This window comes from Phocoena sinus, chromosome 6 (genome assembly GCF_008692025.1).
Source record: "Phocoena sinus isolate mPhoSin1 chromosome 6, mPhoSin1.pri, whole genome shotgun sequence".
In the NCBI taxonomy this organism is placed as follows: Eukaryota; Metazoa; Chordata; class Mammalia; order Artiodactyla; family Phocoenidae; genus Phocoena; species Phocoena sinus.
Window position 1 is genome coordinate 47708998 of NC_045768.1, and position 24322 is coordinate 47733319.

At 40.0% G+C, this 24322-nt stretch overlaps 1 protein-coding gene and 1 long non-coding RNA gene across 3 annotated transcripts in view; one reads left to right on the forward strand and one right to left on the reverse strand.

The window, feature by feature from the left end:
• Nucleotides 1-21463, forward strand: part of LOC116756137 — a 139081-nt gene extending 117618 nt beyond the window's left edge. For both annotated transcript variants that reach the window (XR_004350537.1, XR_004350538.1), the window contains exons 3-6: nucleotides 17700-17746; nucleotides 19081-19187; nucleotides 19466-19591; nucleotides 21307-21463. This is a non-coding gene — a long non-coding RNA (uncharacterized LOC116756137). The remainder of the gene's footprint in view (nucleotides 1-17699; nucleotides 17747-19080; nucleotides 19188-19465; nucleotides 19592-21306) is intronic.
• Nucleotides 1-24322, reverse strand: part of GDA (guanine deaminase) — a 126212-nt gene that overhangs the window by 33060 nt on the left and 68830 nt on the right. Inside the window, exons 6-10 of the mRNA XM_032636416.1 lie at nucleotides 22882-22909; nucleotides 21637-21744; nucleotides 18274-18381; nucleotides 16936-17033; nucleotides 10951-11018 (exon numbers count right to left, since the gene is read on the reverse strand). Of these exons, the coding sequence (XP_032492307.1) occupies nucleotides 10951-11018; nucleotides 16936-17033; nucleotides 18274-18381; nucleotides 21637-21744; nucleotides 22882-22909 (410 nt within the window). The remainder of the gene's footprint in view (nucleotides 1-10950; nucleotides 11019-16935; nucleotides 17034-18273; nucleotides 18382-21636; nucleotides 21745-22881; nucleotides 22910-24322) is intronic.

Sequence of the window (24322 nt, forward strand, 5' to 3'; positions counted from 1 at the left end):
GGGAATGCCAACAATTGGCCCTGGTGTCCCTCAGGTATTGTTATCACAAAGCCACCAGCAGAGATCTGTAGACGCAGATCCACTGAAGTCAGATACCAGGACTGCAGCAGTCTCACATCTGGGCTCACCATGGAAGCTATGGAGACAGCCCAGACCCTGGCCTGGCCCAGCCTCCACATGAACACACCCCCAAAGCCCACAGCTGCTAAGGCCAGACCTGTCCCAGCCACGGGAGAACCCGCCATCCACTCTGATGACCCACAGGCACTGAGTTTACAAAGCCAGTGGCAGTGGCGTAAATCCGTGTATTGTGCAGCCACAGGGAGAGATTTCAGTCCTGCTTCCTAAGTTGTGCAACCCCTGGGGCTCAGCTCTGATTTCAGCCCCACCACTGTGTGTGGGCAACCCACTGGCTTGCGTGCTCCCAGAGCTCACAGAGGCCGTGCTGTGCCGCCTGAACGAGCACGGAGAAAATGGCTGCTATGGTGGGCCCTGCCACTCCCTTCACGTGCCCCTTAATGGTGCTCCACTTCTGTGGTGGGCCTAGGCTTCTATGTACATCCCAAGTTGCAGCCATACCACACTCCAGCCCCTCAGGCTGTGTCCCCACAGCCAACCCCAGGTCTCTCCCTAGGTCTGTCCTCTAAAGCTCAAGTTTCAGCACCCAGCCCCCACCTGAAACAGAAGACACATGTCTCAGGCTGGGGAGTGCAGGGCAGTGGCAGACCTTCTGGGAAGCTCTCTTTCTGTTCTGCCAGCCACAAACCGAATGCTGTGCTTTCCTCCAAGCCTCTGAAGCTTGCTTTTTGTCCCCCACCAGAGAGAGGGCTTCCTGGGGTGCAGGAACCTTTCCTTTTTTTCAGCTCCCTCCCAAGGGCACAGGTCCCAGCCTGCTTCCTTTTTTTCCTTCTTCTTTCATCCTACCCAGTTAAGGTGGAGAAATTTCTCAGATAGTTTTCTGTTATCTGAGTCTTCTGCCAGCGTTCAGTAGGTATTCTGTGAGCATTGTTTGCTGTATTTGTGGGAAGAGGTGAGCTCCACGTCCTTCTGCTCTGCCGTCTTGATTGGACCCCTTTTTTAAATTTATTTTATTGAAGTATAGTTGATTTACATTGTTGTGTTAGTTTCTGCTGTAGAGCAAAGTAATCTAGTTTTATATATATGTATATATATATAAAAACTATATTATATATATATTCTTTTTCATATTCTTTTACATTATGGTTTATCACAGGATATTGAACATAGTCTCCTGTGCTATACAGTAGGACCTTGTTGTTTATTCATCCTATATATAATAGTTTGCATCTGCTAACCCCAAACTCTCAATCCATCCCTCCCCCAAATTTCCTCCCCCTTGGCAACCATAAGTCTGTTCTCTATGTCTGTGAGTCTGTTTCTGTTCCATAGATACAGGAAGAGATGAGTGGGAAGGACAGGAGGGACCAGGTGGTGCCTGATATCTGTACTTCCCTAAGGAATTTAGACTTGACACTGTTGGTAATGGGAGGGAATGCTTAAGGATTTTTTTTTTATTGAAGTATATTTGATTTACATATTTCAGGTATAAAGCAAAGTGATTCAGTTATATATAAAACTCTATTAAATAGTTATATATATATATATATATAAAATTCTTTTTCAGATTCTTTTCCATTGGAGGGTGTTAGAAGATCCTGAATATATTATTACAAGATGTTGAATATAGTTCCCTGTGCTATACAGTAGATCCTTGTTTGTTTATTTTATATATAGTAATGTGTATCTGTTAATCCCAAATTCCTAATTTCTTCCTCCCCCTATCCCCTTTGGTAACCATAAGGTTGGTTTCTATGTCTGTGGGTCTATTTCTGTTTTGTAAATAAGTTCTTTTGTATCATTTTTCAGATTCCACATTTAAGTGATATATTTGTTTTTCTCTGTCTGACTTACTTCACTTAGTGTGATAATCTCTAGGTCCATCCATGTTGCTGCCAATGGCAGTATTTCACTCGTTTTAATGCTGAATAATATTCCCTTGTATATGTGTGTGTGTGTGTATGTGTATATATATATATGCCATATCTTCTTTATCCATTCCTCTGTCAGTGGACATTTAGGTTGCTTCCAAGTCTTTGCTATTGTATATAGTGCTACAATGAACATTGGGGTGCACATATCTTTTCAAAGTATGTTATTCTGTGGATACATGCCCAGGAGTAGGATCCCTGGATCATATGGTAGTTCTATTTTTAGTTTTTTAAGGATCCTCCATACTCTTCTCCACAATGGTCGTACTAGTTTATATTCCGACCAACAGTATAAGAGGGCTCCCTTTTCTCCACACCCTCTCCAGCATTTATTGTTTGTAGACTTTTTGATGATGGCCATTCTGACTGATGTAAAGTGATACCTCATTGTAGTTTTGATTTGAATTTCCCTAATAACTAGTGATGTTGAGCATCTTTTCATGTGCTTTCTGGTCTTCTGTATGTCTTTTTTTTTTTTTTTTTTTTTTTTTTTTGTAGCTGTACCACGCAGCTTGCAGGTTCCCTGACCAGGGATTGAACCTGGGTCATGACAGTGAAAGCGCTCAGTCCTAACCACTGGACTGCCAGGGAATTCCCTCTGTATGTCTTCTTTGGAGAAATGTCTATTTAGATCTTCTGCTCATTTTTTGATTGGGTTGTGGTTTTTTTTGATATTGAGCTGCATGAGCTGTTTATTTTGGATATTGCTTTGCAAATATTTTTCTCCCATTCTATGGGTTGTCTTTTCATTTTGTTTATGGTTTGCCGTGCAAAAACTTTTAAGTTTCATTAGGTCCCATTTGTTTATTTTTGTTTTATTTTCTTTACTCTAGGAGGTGGATCCAAAAAGATCTTACTGCAATTTATATCAAAGAGTGTTCTGTCTGTATTTTTCCTCTAAGAATTTTATAGTATCTGGTCTTACATTGAGGTCTTTAATCCATTTTAAGTTTATTTTTGTGAATGGAGTTAGAGAATGTTCTAATTTGATTCTTTTATGTGTAGCTGTCCAGTTTTCCCAGCAACATGTATTGAGGAGACTGTCTTTTCTCCATTCTATATTCTTGCCTCCTTTGTAGTAGACTAATTGACCATAGGTGCATGGGTTTATTTCTGGGCTTTCTATCCTGTTCCATTGATCTATATTTCTGTTTTTGTTTCAGTACCATACTGTTTTGATTACTGTAGCTTTGTAGTATAGTCTGAAGTCAGGGAGCCTGATTCCTCCAGCTCCGTTTTTCTTTCTCAGGTTTGCTTTGGCTCTGTTGTCTTTTGTGTTTCCACACAAATTTAAAAATTTTTTGTTCTATTTCTCTGAAAAATGTCATTGGTAATTTAATAGGGATTGCATTGAATCTGTAGATTGCCTTGGGTAGTACAGTCATTTTGACATAATTGATTCTTCCAACACAAGAACATGGAATATCTTTCTATCTGTTTGTGTTATCTTTTATTTCTTTCATCAGCATCTTATAACTTTCAGAATACAGGTATTTAACCTCCTTAGGTACGTTTATTCCTAGGTATTTTATTCTTTTTTATGCGATGGTAAATGGGATTGTTTCCATAATTTCTCTTTCTGATCTTTCGTTTTTAGTGTATAGAAATGCAACAGATTTCTGTGTATTAGTTTTGTATCCTGCAGCCTTACTGAATTCATTGATGAGCTCTAATACTTTTCTGTAGCATCTTTAGGATTTTCTATGTATAGTATCATGTTATATGCAAACAATGACTGTTTTATTTCTTTTCCAATTTGGATTCCTTTTCTTCTTCTTCTTCTCTGATTGCCGTGGCTAGGACTTCTAAAACTATGTTGAATAAAAGTGGTGATTGCTCAGGGCTTCCCTGGTGGCGCAGTGGTTGACAGTCCGCCTGCCGATGCAGGGGACACGGGTTCGTGCCCTGGGCCGGGAAGATCCCACATGCCGTGGAGCAGCTACGCCCATGAGCCATGGCCGCTGGGCCTGCGCATCCGGAGCCTGTGCTCTGCAATGGGAGAGGCCACAACAGTGCAAGGCCTGCGTACCACAAAAAAAAAAAAAAAAAAAAAAAAAAAAGGGGGTGACTGCAGACATCCTTGTCTTGTTCCTGATCATAGAGGAAATGGTTTCAGCTTTTCCCCATTGAGTATGATGTTAGCTGTGGGTTTGTCATATATGGCCTTTATTATGTTGAGGTAGGTTCCCTCTATGCCTACTTTCTGGAGAGTTTTTATCATAGATGGGTTTTGAATTTGGTCAAAAGCTTTTTCCGCATCTATTGAGATGATCATATGGTTTTTATTCTTCATTGTTAATGTAGTGTATCACAGTGACTGGTTTGCGGATACTGAAAAATCCTTGCACCCCTGGGATAAATCCTAGTTGATCATGGTGTGTCATCCTTTTAATGTATTGTTGGATTTGGTTTGCTAGTATTTGGTTGAGAATTTTTGAGTCTATGTTCATCAGTGATATTGGCCTGTAATTCACTTTTCTCGTGGTATCGTTGGCTGGTTTTTGTATCAGGGTGATGGTGGCTTCCTAGAATGAATTTGGGAGTGTTCCTTCCTCTGCAAAAGGATAGTTATTAACTCTTCTCTAAATGTTTGATAGAATTCGCCTGGAAGCCATCCAGTCCTGGACTTTTGTTGGAAGCTTTTTCATCACAGTTTCAATTTCAGTACTTGTGATTGGTCTCTTCATGTTTTCTATTTCTTTCTGGTTCAGTCTTGGAAGATTGTACCTTTCTAAGAATTAGTTCATTTCTTCTGGTTTTCCATTTCATTGGCATATAGTTGCTTGTAGTAGTCTCTTATGATCCTTTGTATTTCTGTAGTGTCAATTGTAACTTCACCTTTTTCATTTCTAATTTTATTGATTTGAGCCCTCTCCCCTTTTTTCTTGATGAGTTTGGCTAAAGGTTTATCATTTTTGTTTATTTTCCCCAAAGAACCAGCTTTTAGGTTCATTGATCTTTTCTTTTTTTCATTTCTCTTTCATTTATTTCTGCCCTGATCTTTATGACTTCTTTCCTTCTACTAACTTTGGACTTTGTTTGTTCTTCTTTCTCTCGGTTCTTTAGGTATAAGTTTAGATTGAGACTTTTCTTGTTTCCTGAGATAAGATTTTATAGCTATAAACTTTGCTCTTAGAACTGCTTTTGCTGTGTCCCATAGGTTTTGGATTGTTGTGTTTTCATTTTCATTTGTCTCTAGGTATTTTTTAATTTCCTCTTTGATTTCTTCAGTGATCCACTGGTTGTTTAGTAACATATAGTTTAGCCTCCACGTGTTTGTGTTTTTTCCATTTTTTTTCTTGTAGTTGATTTCTAATCTCATAGTGTTGTGGTTGGAGAAAATGCTTGATATGATTTCAGTTTTCTTAAGTTTACTGAGGTTTGCACTGTGGCTCAGCATGTGTTCTATCCTGGAGAATGTTGCAATGTGCACTTCAGAAGAATGTGTTTTTTCTGCTGCCCTTGGATGGAATGCTTTATAAATATCAATTAAGTCCATCTGCTCTCATGTGTCATTTAAGGCCTTTATTTCCTTATTGATTTTATTTCTGGATGATCTGTCCATTGATGAAAGTTGGGTGTTAAAGGCCCCCATTATTACCCTGTTACTGTCAATTTCTCCTTTTATGGCTGTTAACATTTACCTTAATATTATTGAGGTGCTCCTATGTTGGGTGCATATATATTTACAATTGTTACATCTTCTTGGATTGATCCCTTTATCATTATTTAGTGTCCTTCTTTGTCTCTTGTAACAGTGTTTATTTTAAAGTCTATTTTGTCTGATATGAGTATTGCTATTCCAGCTTTCTTTTGATTTCCATTTGCATGGGATACCTTTTTCCATCCCCTCATTTTCAGTCTGTATGTGTCCCTAAATCTGAAGTGGGTTGCTTGTAGATAGCATATATATGGGTCTTATTTTTGTATCTATTCTGCCAGTCTACGTCTTTTGGTTGGAGCATTTAATCCGTTTACATTTAAGGTAATTATCGATATGTATGTTCTTATTGCCATTTTGTTAATTGTTTTGGGTTTGTTTTTGCAGGTCTTTTTTCTTCCCTTCCTCTTTTGTTTTGTGATTTGATGTCTAACTTTAATGTTGTGTTTGAATTCCCTTTTCTTTTGTGTGTGTGTATCTATTGTAGATTTTTGGTTTGCAGTTACCATGAGGTTTTGAAAGATTAATCTATATACATATGCAAGTTTGTTTTAAGCTGCTGGTCTCTTAATTTCAAATCCGTTTCCAATATCCTGCATTTGTACGCTCCTCATGTTTGCTGGTTTTGATATATTTGTGTGTGGATGATTTCCTATGTTTACTGTATGTTTGCCTTTACCAGTGAGCTTTCCCATTTCATAATTTTGTTTCTAGTTGTGGCCTTTTCTGCCTAGAAAAGTTCCTTTAGCATTTGCTGTAAAGCTGGTTTGGTGGTCCTGAATTCTGTTAGCTTTTGCTTGTCTGTAAAGCTTTTGATTTCTCTGTCAAATTTGAATGAGAGCCATGCTAGGTAGAGTATTCTTGGTTATAGGTTTTTCCCTTTCATCACTTTAAATATATCATGTCACTCCCTTCTGGCCTGAATAGTTTCTGCTGAAAAATCAGCTGACAACATACAAGGGAACTCCCATAAGGTTACTTATTGCTTTTCCCTTGTTGCTTTTAATGTTTTCTCCTTGTCTTTAATTTTTGTCAGTTTGACTAATATGTGTCTTGGTGTGTTCCTCCTTGGGTTTATCCTCTATGGGACTCTGAGCTTCCTGTACTTGAGTGTTTCCTTCCCATGTTAGGGACATTTTCAACTACTATCTCTTCACATATTTCCTCAGGCCCTTTCTCTCTCTCTTCTCCTTCTGGGACCCCTATAATGCAAATGTTGTTGTGTTTAATGTTGTCCCAGAGGTCTCTTACACTGTCCTCATTTCTTTTCATTCTTCTTTCTTTGTTCTGCAGCAGTGGTTTCCACCAATCCGTCTTCCAGCTCACTTATTCATTTTTCTAATTTATTCTGCTATTGATTCCTTCTAGTATGTTTTTCATTTCAGTGATTTTATTGTTCATCTCTGTTTGTTCTAAAGACTCTAGCTCTTTATTAAACATTTCTTGTATCCTCTCAGTCTGTGCCTCTATTCTTTTTCCAAGATCTTGAATCGTATTTACTATCATTACTATGAATTCTTTTTCGTGTAGATTGCCTATCTCAACTTCACTTAGTTGTTCTTTTGGGGTTTTATCTTGTTCCTTCATATTTTTCTGCTGTCTCATTTTGTCTAACTTTCTGTGTTTGCCATCTCCATTCCTCAGGCTGCAGGATTGTAATTCTTCTTGGTTCTGGTATGTGCCCCATGGTGGGTGAGATTGGTCTGGGGGGCTTGTGCTGGCTTCCTGGTGGGAGGAACTGGTGCCTGCTCACTGGTGGGTAGAGCTGGGTCTTGTCCCACTGGTGGGCAGGGCTATGTCAAGGAGTGTGTTTATGGGCAGCTTTTGGCTCAGGATGACTTTAGGCAGCCTGTCTGCTGATGGGTGGGGCTGTGTTCCCACCCTGTTTGTTGTTTGGCCTGAGGCATCCCAGCACTGAAGCCTGCAGCCTGTTGGGTGAGGCCAGTTCTCAGTGCCAAAATAGCTATCTTCAGGAGAGTTAATGCCTATGAGTATTCCCTGGGGCATCCGCCACCAATGTCCTTGCCCCTAGAGTGAGCCACAGCCAACCCCTACCTCCCCAGAAGACCCTCCAAGACTTGAAGATAGGTCTGGCCCACCATCTTATGGAGTCACTACTTTGCTCTGGGCTCCAGTTCCTGTGAAACCTTGTGTGCTTCCTCAAGAGTGGAGTGTCTGTCTCGCGCTGTCCTGTGGAGCTCCTGCATTCAAGCCCCACTGGCCTTCAAAGCCAAATGTTCTGGGGGCTCCTCCTCCTGATGCCAGACCCCCAGGCTGGGGAGCATGACATGGGGCTCAGAACTCTCACTCCTGTGGGAGAACTTCTGTGATATAATTATTTTCCAGTTTGCGGGTCACCTACCTGGCAAGTATGAGATTTTATTATATGGTAAAAGCACCCGTCCTGCCATCTCGTTGTGGCTCCTTCTTTGTCTTTAGAATACCTTTTTTGGTAGGTTCAAGTCTTTTTTGTCGATGGTTGTTCAGCAATCAGTTGTGATTGTGGTGTTTTTGTGAGAGGAGGTGAGCTCTAGTCTTTCCATTCTGCCATCTTGTTTCCTCTCGGCATCTAGATCTTCTATACCACATCTTCTCTTTCCATTCCTCTGCTGATGGACATTTAGGTTGCTTCCATGTCTTGGCTATTGTAAATAATGCTGCTGTGAACATAGGGGTGCATGGCTATTGTAAATAATGCTGCTGTGAACATAGGGGTGCATGTATCTTTTTGAATTATAGTCCAACTATATGCCTAGGAGTAGGATTGCTGGATTATATGGCAACTCTGTTTTCAGTTGACGAAGCTCCAGTTTTCCATAGTGGTGCACTAATTTACATTCCCACCAACAGTGTAGGAGCATTCCCTTTTCTTCACACCCTCTCCAGCATTTTAACAAAATATTTTTGAGATTTATCCATATTCTGCATATATCAACGTTTTGTTCTGTTTTTAGAATGCTGAATAATATTTAATTGTATAAACGTGCCACATTTGCCTATCTGTCCTCCTCTTGGAAGGTGTTTGGACTATTTCCAGTTTGGGGCTATTATGAATAAAGATATTACAAATATTCTTGTACAACTATTTGTGCAAATATGTGTGTCCATTTCTCTAGGGTAAATACTCAAAATGGAATTACTGATGTATATTTAACTTTATAAGAAACTGCCAAACAGTTCTCTACGTTGGTTGTACCATTTAATCTCCCTGCAGTAGTGTATGAGGGTCTATCTACATGCTTCTTATTCTTTTTTCCTTTTCTTTTTCAGTTTTCTTCTTTCATTTTCAAATTGTCCTTTTCCATCAAAACTCATGGTCTTTTCATACTGCCATGTCTTCTTGTACTCTAAGGATGCTAGCAATTTTCTGAACTCTTATTCTGGATCCTGAAGTAGATGCTTTTCAGAGCTATGTTCATCTTCTTCTTCTTTTTGATACTGCTTTCTCTTGTTTTGCAATATTTTTGTGAAGCTTCATGAGAGTTTCTCCTATTTAATATTTGAGAAAGTCCAGATCTGCCGCTGTTTCTTATAGACATGGTGAATGATCCATTCTTGGACCTGCTTTCTGTCCACAGTGTTAAAGTTAAATAATCTACTGAAGTCCAAAGCAGAAGGACAGGTTTATACATAAAGGTCATGTTTAGGTAATATTGGTGCATAGGATGGCTGTTATAACAGAGACTATGTAAAATGCAACAAAACTGTCCAGGTTAATATGATAATATATCATATTTAATCAAACCTTTAATTGGAAACCAACATTACTTTTTCCCTTTTAAGCCAATCTTCATTAACCACTGCAACATGCCAGATATGTGCTAACCACCTCACACACATTTTTTTTTCATTTAAGCCTCAAAACAAGGTTGTAACATAGACATTATTATAATTATTGTTGTTCTTGTTATAGAAATTAGGAAACAAAGCCTTAGAAAGTTAAGGTAATTTGCTCAGGGTCTTACAGCTAATAAGTGACATAGCTTTACCTAATCATTTTAGACAATCACTATACAACCCAAAATCAAGAACTGGAAATCATGTGATGAACTTAAATCATGGAGACCAAAATCCTAGAAAATTTGAAAGCAGTACATATGATTTTTGCATTTCTACCAAATTTTCAATTGATTGACAAAAACTCTTGGCCACTTTTTTCTTATTCATTTAAAGCTTTTCTGTGAAGTTAAAAATAACTGGTTTCCTGCCTTAATACCTGAGACTATATCCAGGTACTACACAATCTCAATGATTCAAGGCTTAAATTCAAAATTTTAAGAATTTTAATTGCTCTGATTCATGTAAAATTGAGAAAAACTTCTAATCTAGCACACCTCTTTAAAATTATAGATAAATCATTTTATATTATTGTATGTCTTACCAATATTGCTTGGTATAAAAATTAACTGAGACTTGAGTCATTGCAGAAAATGATAAAAACCATTATTGTCAATATGCAAACATTCTGGTGCTCTTACATATCAGGAAGACAAACGCATCAAGAATGAAAAATAAGACCTTGTGCCCCACAGCCATTTAAAAAAAATTTTTTTTTTAGTTCATTCACACACAGTGATTAAAAAAAAGGTTCACAGCAGATGCCTAAACATTTGGGCCTGACTGACACTTCTAAAGTGAGCAGCACAGTACACACTCAAGAAAAACAATTCAAATGTACTGTGAAAAAAAAGGAGACATCACTAATTCATCAGCCACCTAGACTGTCCTTCAGCCTAGCAAACATCAGACTGCCTGTGGGAATCAGAATCTCACTTTGTTAAAAACTGCTTAAAAGCAAACATGCTTTTTAACATATCTTAGAGTTCTCCGTTATGGCATAGACTGAATTTGTGCTCACTACTGGCAAAGTTGAATAATTTTCTTTTGAGACAGTATTCGTGATGACACAGCTATTGAAAACCAAAAACATACAAATCCAAACCATTGAAATTTAGCAGGAAGGACAAAACAAACAAACAAAAAACAAGGACTTTTCAAAAAGAATCTCTAAAACACTTGAGAAGGACTTATCCTTTATAGCCCCGTGTCTGAATAGTAAACATGGTTAATGGCTTTCAAGAGGTTAATGTCATCAAAACTTTTCCCTTCGCATACACTTCCTTACTGCTTCCAACCTCATTATTTTATTAGCTCTACATATGACTACCAGAAAATAAAACTAAGTCTTTTAAAACACAGAACTCTTACTTGAAAATTAGTCACATTTGAAAGTTATGCACTTAACCACTTTGCCATGGTTCTTAATGGGAAACTACTAACCTGTACCCAGCCCTATCTTCACTCCATGTCTCAGGACCTCTGGCACATTGAGAAGGCCGCTGCTGAGCCTGTAGAGAGAGGAGACAGTCAGAACAAGGAGACCCACGTGGGTCCAACAAGAGAAGGGCACTAACAAAACTGATGGTGATATCACTGAAAATTATGATTCCCATCTCAGCTCTAATGCTGACATAAACACATTAGTCAAATCAGACCATCCAGCGGCTTCCCTGGTGGCGCAGTGGTTGAGAGTCCGCCTGCCAATGCAGGGGACACGGGTTCGTGCCCCGGTCCAGGAAGATCCCATGTGCCGTGGAGCAGCTGGGCCCGTGAGCCATGGCTGCTGAGCCTGCGCGTCCAGACCCTATGCTCCGCAACGGAAGAGGCCACAAAAGTGAGAGGCCCGCGTACCACACAAACAAAAAATTCAGACTATCCGAGTCCTGGAGTAAAAAAGGACCATGAAGGAGTTCGAACCATTGAGCAGAGGTTAATATCAGGAGGGCACAAAGCAGCAAGAATTAGAAGGGAGAGCAGGGGATCATTTGTAAGGAAAAATAAATGAAGAAATTAAATCTTGCAACTAGTTCAAAAATTTTTGCAATTTTTAATATTTTTTCAGCTTAAGATACAAATGACAAAATTCTAAGATATTTAAAGTGTACAACATGATTTGATATATGTATACATTGCGAGAGGATTTCCCCCCACTGAGTCGACCAACACATCTATCACCTCACATATTTACCTCTTTTTTTTTTTGCGGTACGCGGGCCTCTCACTGCTGTGGCCTCTCCTGCTACGGAGCACAGGCTCAGCGGCCATGGCTTACGGGCCCAGCTGCTCTGCGGCATGTGGGATCTTCCCATACCGGGGCACGAACCTGTGTCCCCTGCATCAGCAAGCAGACTCTCAACCACTGCGCCACCAGGGAAGCCCTATTTACCTTTTTTATTTGTGAGAACATACAAGTTCTACTCTCTTAGCAAATTTCAGTTATACAATATGGTGTTATCAACTATAGGTCTTTAATTGTTTTTTTAACCAACCCATCCTTCTATGCTAGGAAGTAGAAATTATAAAGCATTGCCTTTCCTCTCTTCCTGGGATCATTTGTTGCCTTGAATGAGTAGCGACTTGCAAGATCAAAGAAAGAGGGGTATAGCTGGAAGAGGGGGTGCAGGTTGTAAGTCAGGGCCTGGTGGTTCAAATGCTACTTCTGAGGACAGCAGCAACTAGGAGAGATGGTTCCTGGACTGAATTCCGGAGCTCGTGACCCTGACTCAGTAGATGTGCCGCCTTTCTAAAGAGACAAAGAAAAACTAAAGCAATCCTTAAAAGTCTGAGAAGATGCAAAGGTCAAAGTAGTCTGCTTGAAAATCCACATAATTATCATTTTCAAACTGCCAGTGTACATGCAATAAATCTCTCAAAGTGGTTGGAGAAAGAATAACAGTGACCATTCAAACCAAAATATTAGCCATAAAGAAATTTAACTTCAAACCTCAGTTCGCAAAACTGGGTCATGTTTTAATTTAGATGTTGTGTAACTAAACCCACAGGATGTTAAACCCTTCCCCTAAATGGTCACTAGACCATAATTATGGTCACTAAGCTGTACCTAGGCAAGATTCCCTGTTATGTACGGCCACTTTATGTCTGAAAACTAAAAGCCTCTGGAACCTCTCAAAACACTCCAGAAACACATTAATGTGGCTCTCGTGCCTTTCCCATACTGCCAATGACGTAGAACTTTTTCATTTGCAAAGTTCCTAGACTTTTGACTGCTGGCACCTCCTACTCTTTGCTTGGAGGCTCTTTCACTCCACTAGAGCCCGCTCTGCCCTTGATTGGGGAAGGTCCGAGGTTGCAGGGACTTCATGCCCCTTCGAACCCACCCAGCAGCCCTCCACCAATAACTGGTAAGTTTAGGTATAATTACTCCAGCTCCCCCACCCCTTGGGCACGTTGTCTTTGAGGTCTGCTTTGTACACTGGCTTGCTGAGTTTTCCAGAAGGATTAAATTCCAGGAACCCATGGTGGTAACTAGCTTGGTGATGTGCTCTTTACTGTCTTCCTTCCCTTCTCTGTCTCACCCCATAAAGGTGCTTCCTGAGATCACCTCCCAAATAAATTACTTGTACATAAATCCTCACGTCATGTTCTGCTTCTGCAAGAACTCTAAAACAGGTAAGGATATGAAGTAAAACTACAGGCCAATATCACTGATGAACATAGATGCAAAACTCCTTAACAAAATACTGGCAAACGGAATCCAACAGCACATAAAAAGGATGATACACCATGATCAAGTGGGGTTTATCCCAGGAATGCAAGGATTCTTCAATATACACAATCAATGTGATACACCATATTAACAAATTGAAGGATAAAAACCATATGATCATCTCAATAGATGCAGAGAAAGCTTTTGACAAAATTAAATACCCATTTATGATAAAAACCCTCCAGAAAGTAGGTATAGAGGGAACTTGCCTCAGCATAATAAAGGCTATATATGACAAACCCACAGCCAACATCGTCCGCAATGGTGAAAAACTGAAACCATTTCCTCTAAAATCAGGAACAAGACAAGGTTGTCCACTCTCACCACTGTTATTCAACATAGTTTTGGAAGTTTTAGCCACAGCAATCAGAGAAGAAAAAGAAATAAAAGGAATCCAAACTGGAAAAGAAGTAAAGCTGTCACTGTTTGCAGGTGACATGATACTATACATAGAAAATCCTAAAGATGCTACCAGAAAACTACTAATCAATGAATTTGGTAAAGTAACAGGATACAAAATTAATGCACAGAAATCTCTTGCATTCCTATACACTAATGATGAAAAATCTGAAAGTGAAATCAAGAAAACACTCCCATTTACCATTGCAACAAAAAGAATAAAATATCTAGGGGCTTCCCTGGTGGCGCAGTGGTTGAAAGTCCGCCTGCCGATGCAGGGGACACGGGTTCGTGGCCCGGTCCGGGATGATCCCACGTGCCGCGGAGCGGCTGGGCCCGTGAGTCATGGCCGCCGAGCCTGCGCGTCCGGAGCCTGTGCTCCGCAACGGGAGAGGCCACAACAGTGAGAGGCCTGCGCACACAAAAAAAAAAAAAAAAAAAAAAAAAAAAATATCTAGGAATAAACCTACCTAAGGAGACAAAAGACCTGTATGCAGAAAATTATAAGACACTGATGAAAGAAATTAAAGATTATACAAACAGATGGAGAGATATACCATGTTCTTGGATTGGAAGAATCAACATTGTGAAAATGAATCTACTACCCAAAGCAATCTACAGATTCAGTCCAATCCCTATCAAACTACCAGTGGCATTTTTCACAGAACTAGAATAAAAAAATCTCACAGTTTGTATGGAAACACAAAAGACCCTGAATAGCCAAAGCCATCTTGAGAAAGAAAAATGGAGCTGGAGGAATCAGGGTCCCTGACTTCAGACTATACTACAGAGCTACAGTAATCAAGACTACAGAAATATAGATCAATGGAACAGGATAGAAAGCCCAGAGATAAACCCACGCACATATGGTCACCTTATCTTTGATAAAGGAGACAAGAATATACAGTGGAGAAAAGACAGCCTCTTCGATAAGTGGTGCTGGGAAAACTGGATAGCTACATGTAAAACAATGAAATTAGAACACTCTAACACCATACACAAAAATAAACTCAAAATGGATTAAAGACCTAAATGTAAAGCCAGACACTATTAAACTCTTAGAGGAAAACATAGGCAGAACACTCCATGACATAAATCACAGCAAGATCCTTTTTGACCCTAGCGAAATGGAAATAAAAACAAAAATAAACAAATAGGACCTAATGAAACTTAAAAGCTTTTGCACAGCAAAGGAAACCATAAACAAGATGAAAAGACAATGCTCAGAATGGGAGAAAATATTTGCAACTGACAAAAGATTAATCTCCAAAATTTACAAGCAGCTCATGCAGCTCAATATCAAAAAAAAACAAACAACCCAATCCAAAAATGGGCAGAAGACCTAAATAGACATTTGTCCAAAGAAGAATTTGAAAGGATGCTCAACATCATTAATCATTAGAGAAATGCAAATCAAAACTACAGTGAGGTATCATCTCACACCGGTCAGAATGGCCATCATCAAAAAATCTAGAAACAATAAATGCTGGAGAGGGTGTGGAGAAAAGGGAACCCTCTTGCACTGTTGGTGGGAATGTAAATTGATACAGCCACTATGGAGAACAGTATGGAGGTTCCTTAAGAAACTAAAAATAGAACCATCTTATGACCCAGCAATCCCACTACTGGGCATATACCCTGAGAAAACCATAATTCAAAAAGAGTCATGTACCACAATGTTCATTGCAGCTCTATTTACAATAGCCAGGACATGGAAGCAACCTAAGTGTCCATCAACAGATGAATTGATAAAGAAGATGTGGCACATATATACAATGGAATACTCAGCCATAAAAAGAAACGAAATTGACTTATTTGTAGTGAGATGGATGGACCTAGAGTCTGTCATACAGAGTGAAGTAAGTCAGAAAGAGAAAGACAAATACTGTATGCTAACACATATATATGGAATCTAAGGGAAAAAAAAAAAGGTCATGAAGAACCTAGGGGTAAGACGGGAATAAAGACACAGACCTACTAGAGAATGGACTTGAGGATATGGGGAGGGGGAAGGGTAAGCTGTGACAAAGTGAGAGAGTGGCATGGACATACATACACTACCAAATGTAAAATAGATAGCTAGTGGGAAGCAGCTGCATAGCAGAGGGAGATCAGCTCGGTGCTTTGTGACCACCTGGATGGGTGGGATAGGGAGGGAGGGAGACGCAAGAGGGAGGAGATATGGGACCATATGTATACGTATAACTGATTCACTTTGTTATAAAGCAGAAACTAATACACCATTGTAAAGCAATTATACTCCAATAAAGACGTTAAAAAAAATCTAGCAGAAGCTAATAAATTTATTGAATGAATGATCCACCCCAACCTGCCTCTAGCTCTGTTCTGAGCCAACTAACACAAGAAATGAGAAATCCTTTCTGTATCTAATCGTGGAGCATGAATTCTTAGCCTAGCACCCAAGGACTGGCATTATGGAATCTATGAATTCCCTGAAATTAGATGCAGCATTTTTATGTCTATGGGCTTTTTTTTTTTTTTTGCGTTACGCGGGCCTCTCACTGCTGTGGCCTCTCCCACTGCGGAGCACAGGCTCAGCGGCCATGGCTCACGAGCCTAGCCGCTCCGCGGCATGTGGGATCTTCCCAGACTGGGGCACGAACCCATGTCCCCTGCACCGGCAGGCGGACTCTCAACCACTGTGCCACCGGGGAAGCCCTCTATGGGCTTTTTTTTTCTGAGGATCCAGACCACAAGTTTCATCTGATTCCCTTATGCACCTATAACCTTTCAAAGGTTATGAACCAGGTATAAATAAAAATTTTGTTTGCGTGAATTACAGTAGGACAAGTTCCCTCCTAAGTGCATCTCGTCAGATATAACAGCATGACATTTTCTGAAGGGTGCTGGCTTCTAGTAGCATTGCACCATTTCTGGTAATGTGCACATTTCTAGTAGTTTGTACAACACAAAGTAGTAAGAGGTCAGTACACTCTCTCTGGAACACCTGGTTGGCACACCCACTCTTTCAGTCCTTAGCTCTAAGTTCTCAGTGCTATTGGTTTTGAACTCTATTTCCTATTGTTCTGTTTTGTGCAAACTCAGAAATTTTAAGAGATGTGGTGCTCTTCAAATGCATACCCTGCAAAAAATAGCCTCTTTTAAGTGCTGTCTCCCCAATACAGTATAGGTAGGTATCCTTCTATCTAGTTCCCATCCCAATTGAACATAACCACGGAAGAGAGATACTGGAGGAATGACTGAGAAAACAAAGGTATTTGGCTGCTACTTTGCAACCCAAACGTTCATAATCTACTAATCAATAATTGCCTACTTACGATAAGTTAGAATTGGGACAATGCGAGATGGATGCTCCTCGTTCCCTGAATACATCCAGTTCTTCTTCAGAAAGGTAGCAGCCATGTGCCATCACTGTCTGGAGAGAAGAGCATCCTATGTGGAGTCTACCACTCAAAAATGCTTAAGTTAGTCCTCACTCACAGCAAGATATTATAGGTGCACATAAAAGCTGGGACTTATCTGTTATCATCTTCACAAGAACATTGAGAGTACCTGTATGTATAAAATCACTGTGCCCATTACACCTCAGAAAAGGCCTGTGAAAACATTGGATTACGAAAGTCCCACACATTTGTGGATCTTTTTCTCTCTTTTTTTAATCTATAAAATAAATGAGGGTTGGTCCAGTTGACCTCTATGCAAGTAAAATTAACATGCAAACTGAAGGCTAATTTATTAATTATATAGAAATATATGTAGAGGAGGATGAAAATTATGATGTAGCATAAACAAGATCTGTGCAGAGTATTAACCTTTCAAAGCAGTCACATTCAGATCTCTGAGCACAAAGTCCCTAAGAATCTATTTGCTGTAATAGTTAAACTCTCCATGCAGTTCATACATTTCATTAAATGCCAAGGCCAGGGGGTATATTGTTGTAATGAGGTCTCTCCTCACTCATATTAATTTTAATTAACTTAAAATTGTTTAATGATAAATGTAGTAATACTCATTTCTTTTACAAAGCAATCTTAGAGTGTTTAAAAATAAAAAGTAAAAAGTCCTCTGCTTTCTCCCTCAGGAAGGATCACTTTTAACGTTCAATGTGTGTCTTCCAGACAGTGTTTGGTAAGTGAGCACGCACCCGCACGTATACACACATATCAAACAATACTGTACAGACACTCTTCCTTGTAAGTCTGTATACTTCATTCTTTGTGAATGTTGGATAAAATTCTAATTATGTATGTTCTATAATTTAAACAATTTCCCACTGATAGCCATTTTTTAACTTTCATATGTAATTAACATCCCTATTCATAGTCCTTACAGAATGGATCTTCAGAAATACATTTTCTAACTCAGAGGAATGCACATTGTCACTAATGGATACTGACAAAATGTCCTTGGACCACATGACAGTCCCACCTCAAAGAAGCTTCTAGATTTATTTACCAATAAATTTCATGATTTATTCGTTAGGGATGAAACTTCAGGCCCATTTTTAATTCTATGCACACATGCGTATGCACACTCTGTACTTGAGTTTGGGAAATGCATGTGTGTTATAGAAGTCTGAATATTACTACTGAGATTTTAAAATTTAGATAAATGTGCCGTACTTCATATACATTATATCATGATGGACAACTTACCTTATTTGTCAGAAGGTTGTTTTTATCATACACATCTGTGTAGTTTTTATAACCGGGGTATAAGTTTTTCACAGCTTTAACTTCATCATGATTTTCACTTATATGGCTCTAAAAGAAAAGAAATATTTTCAATTTTTTAATGTAAAATACCATTAGAAATTATACTTCCTACCCCCAAATGATATGGATGGTTCCTACTTGCCTATGTAAAAAAAAAAGAAGATTCTTGTGTATTTTATTTGAAACAATTCTTATTATATAAGATATATATGACAAAGAAACTATGAAAATGTAATTATATGAACATGTAATATCCTAACCCTAACCCATGTGATGTTTTTCTGACAAAGTCTTTTCAAATTCCAAACTATAGCAAGAATAAGTAAAAATAAAAAGTACTCCTTGTAGAGAGTCAAGAGCCTAGCTATATTCATGGTCGGTCACCTACTACTTCTGGTGTTGGCCGTTTAAGAAGAGTTCATTGGCCATCAAAAGGACAGAGCATGGTTCACTCATAGAAAGCTGAAATTTGAAATAAAAAGCTGAATTTTAGCCCAAGTTCTGACCCTAGTTATGTGCCTTAGGGTTGAGTCCATTGTTTTCTCTTTGGGCCTCCATGTTCTCATCTCTCAAATAAAAGCGTTGGGATAGATGAGTGATTTTCCAAATTCTTTTAGCTTTAGATGTGTTATTCTTATTTTAAAAATCATAGAAATTCAGTATGTAAACAGCATAAACAAGTTGCTACGCAGGATGAAGCAGGGTTAGGACTCTGGGACCCTGTCCCCATTCTATCCCCTTTGTCAGCTTCCAGGATGAGTTCTTCTGCAGGAAACAGTTGGAAAATAACAGAGCTAGGCAGTCCTGCGGTCGTCAAGAAAGAGCCTATGAGAATCCACACACAAGCAAAACAGGTGAGTCCTGGCCCCCACACTGTCCTTGCTCCAGGGCATCACAAACCTGAGACTGCAGACACAACGTAAGTGTCACCATCCCAGCCCCTCACCTAAAACAAAAATCATTTCTGACCAGCTGATGATGACCATATATTATGGGAAATAACTCATGAGCAAGTTACCACTTCTAAGAACAGCAATGCCATTTCCCTTTCTCCTTGAGGTAGAGTATGCATAACCAAATAAATGAAAGAAAACAACAGCAATGGACTAAAAACAGAATGTTCTACCTGCAGAATGAGTTCTATCCTTGGCCTTGAGGAACTCCAGACCACTGAAGAAATGGGCATGGGCATCAGAAGAGATTTGTGTCATTTTGATAGATTTGAGTATATGCACTTATACACATATATACAACGCCAGTAAGTATATACTTGATTTTGTTGTGTGTTTCTGGGATTGGGACACACGAACCCAAAATATGCCACCTTGGGATACTGAATACTTTATGCCGAAGGGGTTTGAGAAAATGGCAGAAGCAGGAAGGTCACTCTGATTTTGCCCCCACCCTTTTCCCCTGTGACCGGAGCACAGGCTCTTGTAAATGAGAGGCGCCTGCCCTATACATAGAGGAAAGGAGCATCCTTATCTCTGAAGACAAAGAGAACCAAGAAGAAACAGGCCTTGCTAATACACTTACCTCGTACTCCTTAACTTATGTTCCTCCAGGACTGTACACTTGTCACCACACCTAACATAAAAATACTCAGGTCTGTTTCTTTGTGTCTTTGTTTCCTTATAAAGGCTCCTGTGCCATGTAAACCTTATATGAAATAAATTTGTATGCTTTTCTCTTGTTTAGCTTTGTCAGTTTAGTTTTCAGGCCCAGTCAGGGACCCTAAATAGGTCAAGGATAACTTTTTCCTCCCCGGCAATTGTTGTGTGGGATTGAGTATCACAGCCCATCAAAAAAGAAAAAGGGGGTAAAAATGAAAATAGTTAATGAGTCCTAACAAGATAAATCTTAAAAAAAAAAACAAACACTTCCACCCTAAAAAATGATAAAGGATCTATGTGCTTCCTTTCCCCCACACGCCCTTTGTTTAAAGATAGCTCTTAAGAGGGAGAATTTTAGTGCAGTATGTAATGAAGTTTGGATGGGGGAAGGGGAGGTCCCAATTTTAACCCAGCTGGAAGATTTAGAAAGTGTTTTATCCCTAAATTGCAACCGCTTAATGACAAAGTAAGATATACTGTTTTGTTCCTGATTTTAAATTAAGAAACTTGGAACAAAAGGGCTTTTAAATCCATTTTGGTAAGGTGGAAATTAGGTTCTTTTTGGCTTTTCAAATAATAGACGGTTCCTTGAAAAAGGAAGGACTAGAACACTGAGAAAGTATCAAAGAAAAGAGAGCAGGAAAGAAATGCATTAAATGTATCCTACAGAGAACAGGTAACCAGTTTGCCATTGATCTTGCTTGGTTACTTAAGATGTTCTCATCTCTCGGAGCCAGATCAGGGAAGATTGAAGGCAAAAGGAACTTCAGGTTTCTTAACTTTTTTTAACTAAAAAATTAAAGAACTAGATTTAGGTGATATCTGTAAGGGACCTTATGTCCTGTGATGCTGTATCTTGAGATCTTATCGGGCTAAAGGCAGGCCGCCCCCATGATGTGCCACTCTGGCATGTAGATTATTATTATTATTTTTGCAGTACGTGGGCCTCCCACCACTGCGGCCTCTCCCGCCGCGGAGCACAGGCTCCGGATGTGCAGGCCCAGTGGCCATGGCTTACAGGCCCAGCCGCTCCACAGCACGTGGGATCCTCCTGGACCGGGGCACGAACCCGCGCCCCCCATAGGCAGGCGGACTCCCAACCACTGCGCCACCAGGGAAGCCCATGTAGATTATTTTGAGTTAAAAACCAATCAATGCTCGAAAGACTCAGGAAGAACCTTTGAACTCCCTCCTTACCACCTAAAAGAATTTAAGATAGGAGGGTTGTCCCAGGAAGGAGCTATTACCATAGAGGAACCTAGCAAGCCCATTTAATCAAACTTGTTTGTCTGTGTCCCATTGTCTTTGAATGGTTCAGCAAACTTTTGTTTACCAAATATTAACTCTTTTTATCTTCCAGTGAATTACCTTATTTCCCCTTGAAACCTCAGAGCCCTGTTTCCTTCTCCTTAGTCCAGGATATATATATACCTCACCTTGCCTTGCTGTCTTTGGAATTCTTCATACTTATGTGGATTTCCTGTATGCACATAATAAATTTGATTTTCTCCTGTTAATCTGCTTTATGTCATGTTAATTGCCAACCAAAAGAACTAAAAGAGAAAAGGGGAAACCCACCTCCTCCATCATCTCAGTAAAAGAATTGGAGATTACGAGATTACTGCCAGAATTTAGGGTACAGAGAAGTCTTGCAGGTCTAGACAGAGGCAAATAGGAGAAAAACACCCACCTGAATGTGCAAATCATGGGTCTTCGCAATGTTTCCAAGTTCACCCAACAAAGTCTCAGAGCAGGAAAGGGAAAAACGTGGTGTCACTATGGGCTGCACTCTAGAATACTAGAAATAATCAAAAACCCTTGGTAAGGAAATGCATATCATACCACAAAATGATTTTATGTCTTCATCGCTAGGGACAGTCCTTCATTCCAGGAGTGGGTAGAAGTGCTGGATTTCATGGAAATGGCTCACGGATGAGAACAAGGAAGGGTATATTCTGTAGCACCAAGTTCAATGGAAGAAGATCCCATCTCAAACGCAAGGCACGTGAAGGCTCAGACCAGGCCTAGACTGGGTGGCTTTTATGAAGAGAATTAGGAGGCAGAGGAGACGTTTTAAGGGAGAGTGCTGGGAAGACTAAGAATGAAGTGGTGGCCTGTTCCCCTTTCTACATCTTGGGGTGGTATGCTGGCCATGGCCTCCCTGAGGACTTTTACTTAGTTGCAGGCATGGCTGTGATGTCACCTTTGTGGCTGAGCAGTAGAGAAGGACTCATAGAAGAGCGTCAAGGATAAGGATCCACAAAGCTGCACCTAGGTCTCCCAAGATTAGAATACTGAGGTTTCCTATGGCTTCCAGTCAGACCTTAAAAATTGGTGAGGGAAGAGTCTGGTTTGCAAATCTAAGAGACGGCACAGCAGAGCCATAGACAAGCCTGCTGGGGGTGGGACAGAAAACAGCACTGTCTTCACAGGATCACCAACACCAGGGCACTGTGGAACGGGGGTGCCTGGCTGAGTGCCTGCAGGCCACACGACATGCACGCATCTGTGGACCAAGGCAGTCTGGCTGGGGCATCAGGGCTGGACACCACCTGTGTTTCAGACCAGATCAGGGGGTACAAGAGGCCAGAGCCAATGGTGATGCAGCCAACAAACCACGCCACAGCATCCAGTTGCCACCAATCTGTCTACATGCATGAAGCCCTCTCCTGCCTCCCCACCGGCCTGTCCTATGAAATGAGAAGGTCCCAGAGGAGAGGGAGGGAAAACCACTGAGAAAGTAAAAAATGCCTGACCTTCCTGAGCTGAGTTGATGCATCCACCATGAAAACAATTTAAGGCTTTAGGAAAATACTTCTGCATGCATGGAATAGGCCAAATGTACACAGGCTAATCTCTACCAAACAGCTTAAGAACAAATCCTACAACTAACAGGAAGGCAATTAAAAAGCGAGCTGGGAACAAGTTTGCTTACATTCCTTTGGAGCATTTCTGACACAAATCTGAAATAAAGCAACAAACGGGAAGTTAGAACATTCAGGCATTTTTGAAATTAATTTTTTAAAAGCACGAAAACATGAGCCTTACGTGTCCTAATTTCCATGTAAACATTTCTAATGCTGCACATGTTTCACCACCACTAATTAAGGATTAGCAAGCAGTAATTACCCTGCTTTCTCATTTGCAGCCAGAGCGATGGAGTGCAAAATCACAGGGAAATGCAATTTTATCATCTAACATCAGCTGGGCTGTTCACAAGTATTCCCACAGCACTCAAGCCATTCTACTAGCTTAAGCTCTGTTTGGGGGAATACTGCAGTATGTTATGTTCCATGGATATCAGAGTCATGGAGTCCTATGTATCTGAAGGTGTTTAGAAGCCATGGGGCTCTCTACTCCCAGTTTCCCTAAAGCGGAAGCTGCTTGCTCACAAAATCACAATAGCATCATTTATTTTCAAAGGCTGAGTCCTACTGGGCATGGATGTTGGAGTAAAGCAGAAGGAATAGGCCAGACATGGTTGTGAAATGGGTAGTGACTGGGATGGTGATCTTACCAATTATATCTGCAGGGTTGGTGGTATCCATAGGGCCTATGAAATGACTGTTTCTGCCCTGGCTGGAAATATTTATGAGCTATAGCTTCCTGCTTTCTGGTAATCCTTTGTTTAAGAATAAAATGTGAATCAGGGTTCACTATTCCCACAAACACAGATTCATAGAAAAGTTGAGCATATGGCCAAATGCTAAAGGGAAAGTGTGTGCTTCCTTCTCTCTATGGGAACATAGCAGCACCTAAGCCACCCTTTACAGAGGACACACTTAAGGTGAAGGAGGCCTGGGGAATGGAGAAAAGCTGGACTTCTCAAACTTGCGTCAGGATATGTTTGGTCTTAGGCAAGATTTAAAGCTAAAGAATTTTCTTCTATATCTCTTGGATGTTGAGTGTCATACAACACAATTCCTTGTCAAATCCTCAAGGCACCATGGAAAAGCCATTAAAGAAATATAGAAAAAGTACCTATGGTATCACTAGCATATCCCCGTGTAAAATAAAAAGAACATAACAAAAGCACATGATCTCAAGCAATAGGATGACCCACAACCAAAAGTAATTTAATGAGCAGGCCACAGACACTTAGTGCAAGTTTAATCTACAGGAGAAGCCCCGATCTACAACGAATGACAGGGAGTGAGTAAATCATTTACTTTTTAAACACTCCTTCATTTTATAAAGGGATTTGCCCTAGGGCTCCTATAACAAGTTCCCAGAGGCTTTAAAATATGATTTGATATACAAAAATAGTACTGACATGCAACATTTTCCTTAGGATCAGATCAATTTCATGAAGTTAGGCAAACCCAGGCAGTGATATATGTGCACATTCTGCCTGGGTTAAAGAGGTCTCTTTTTCC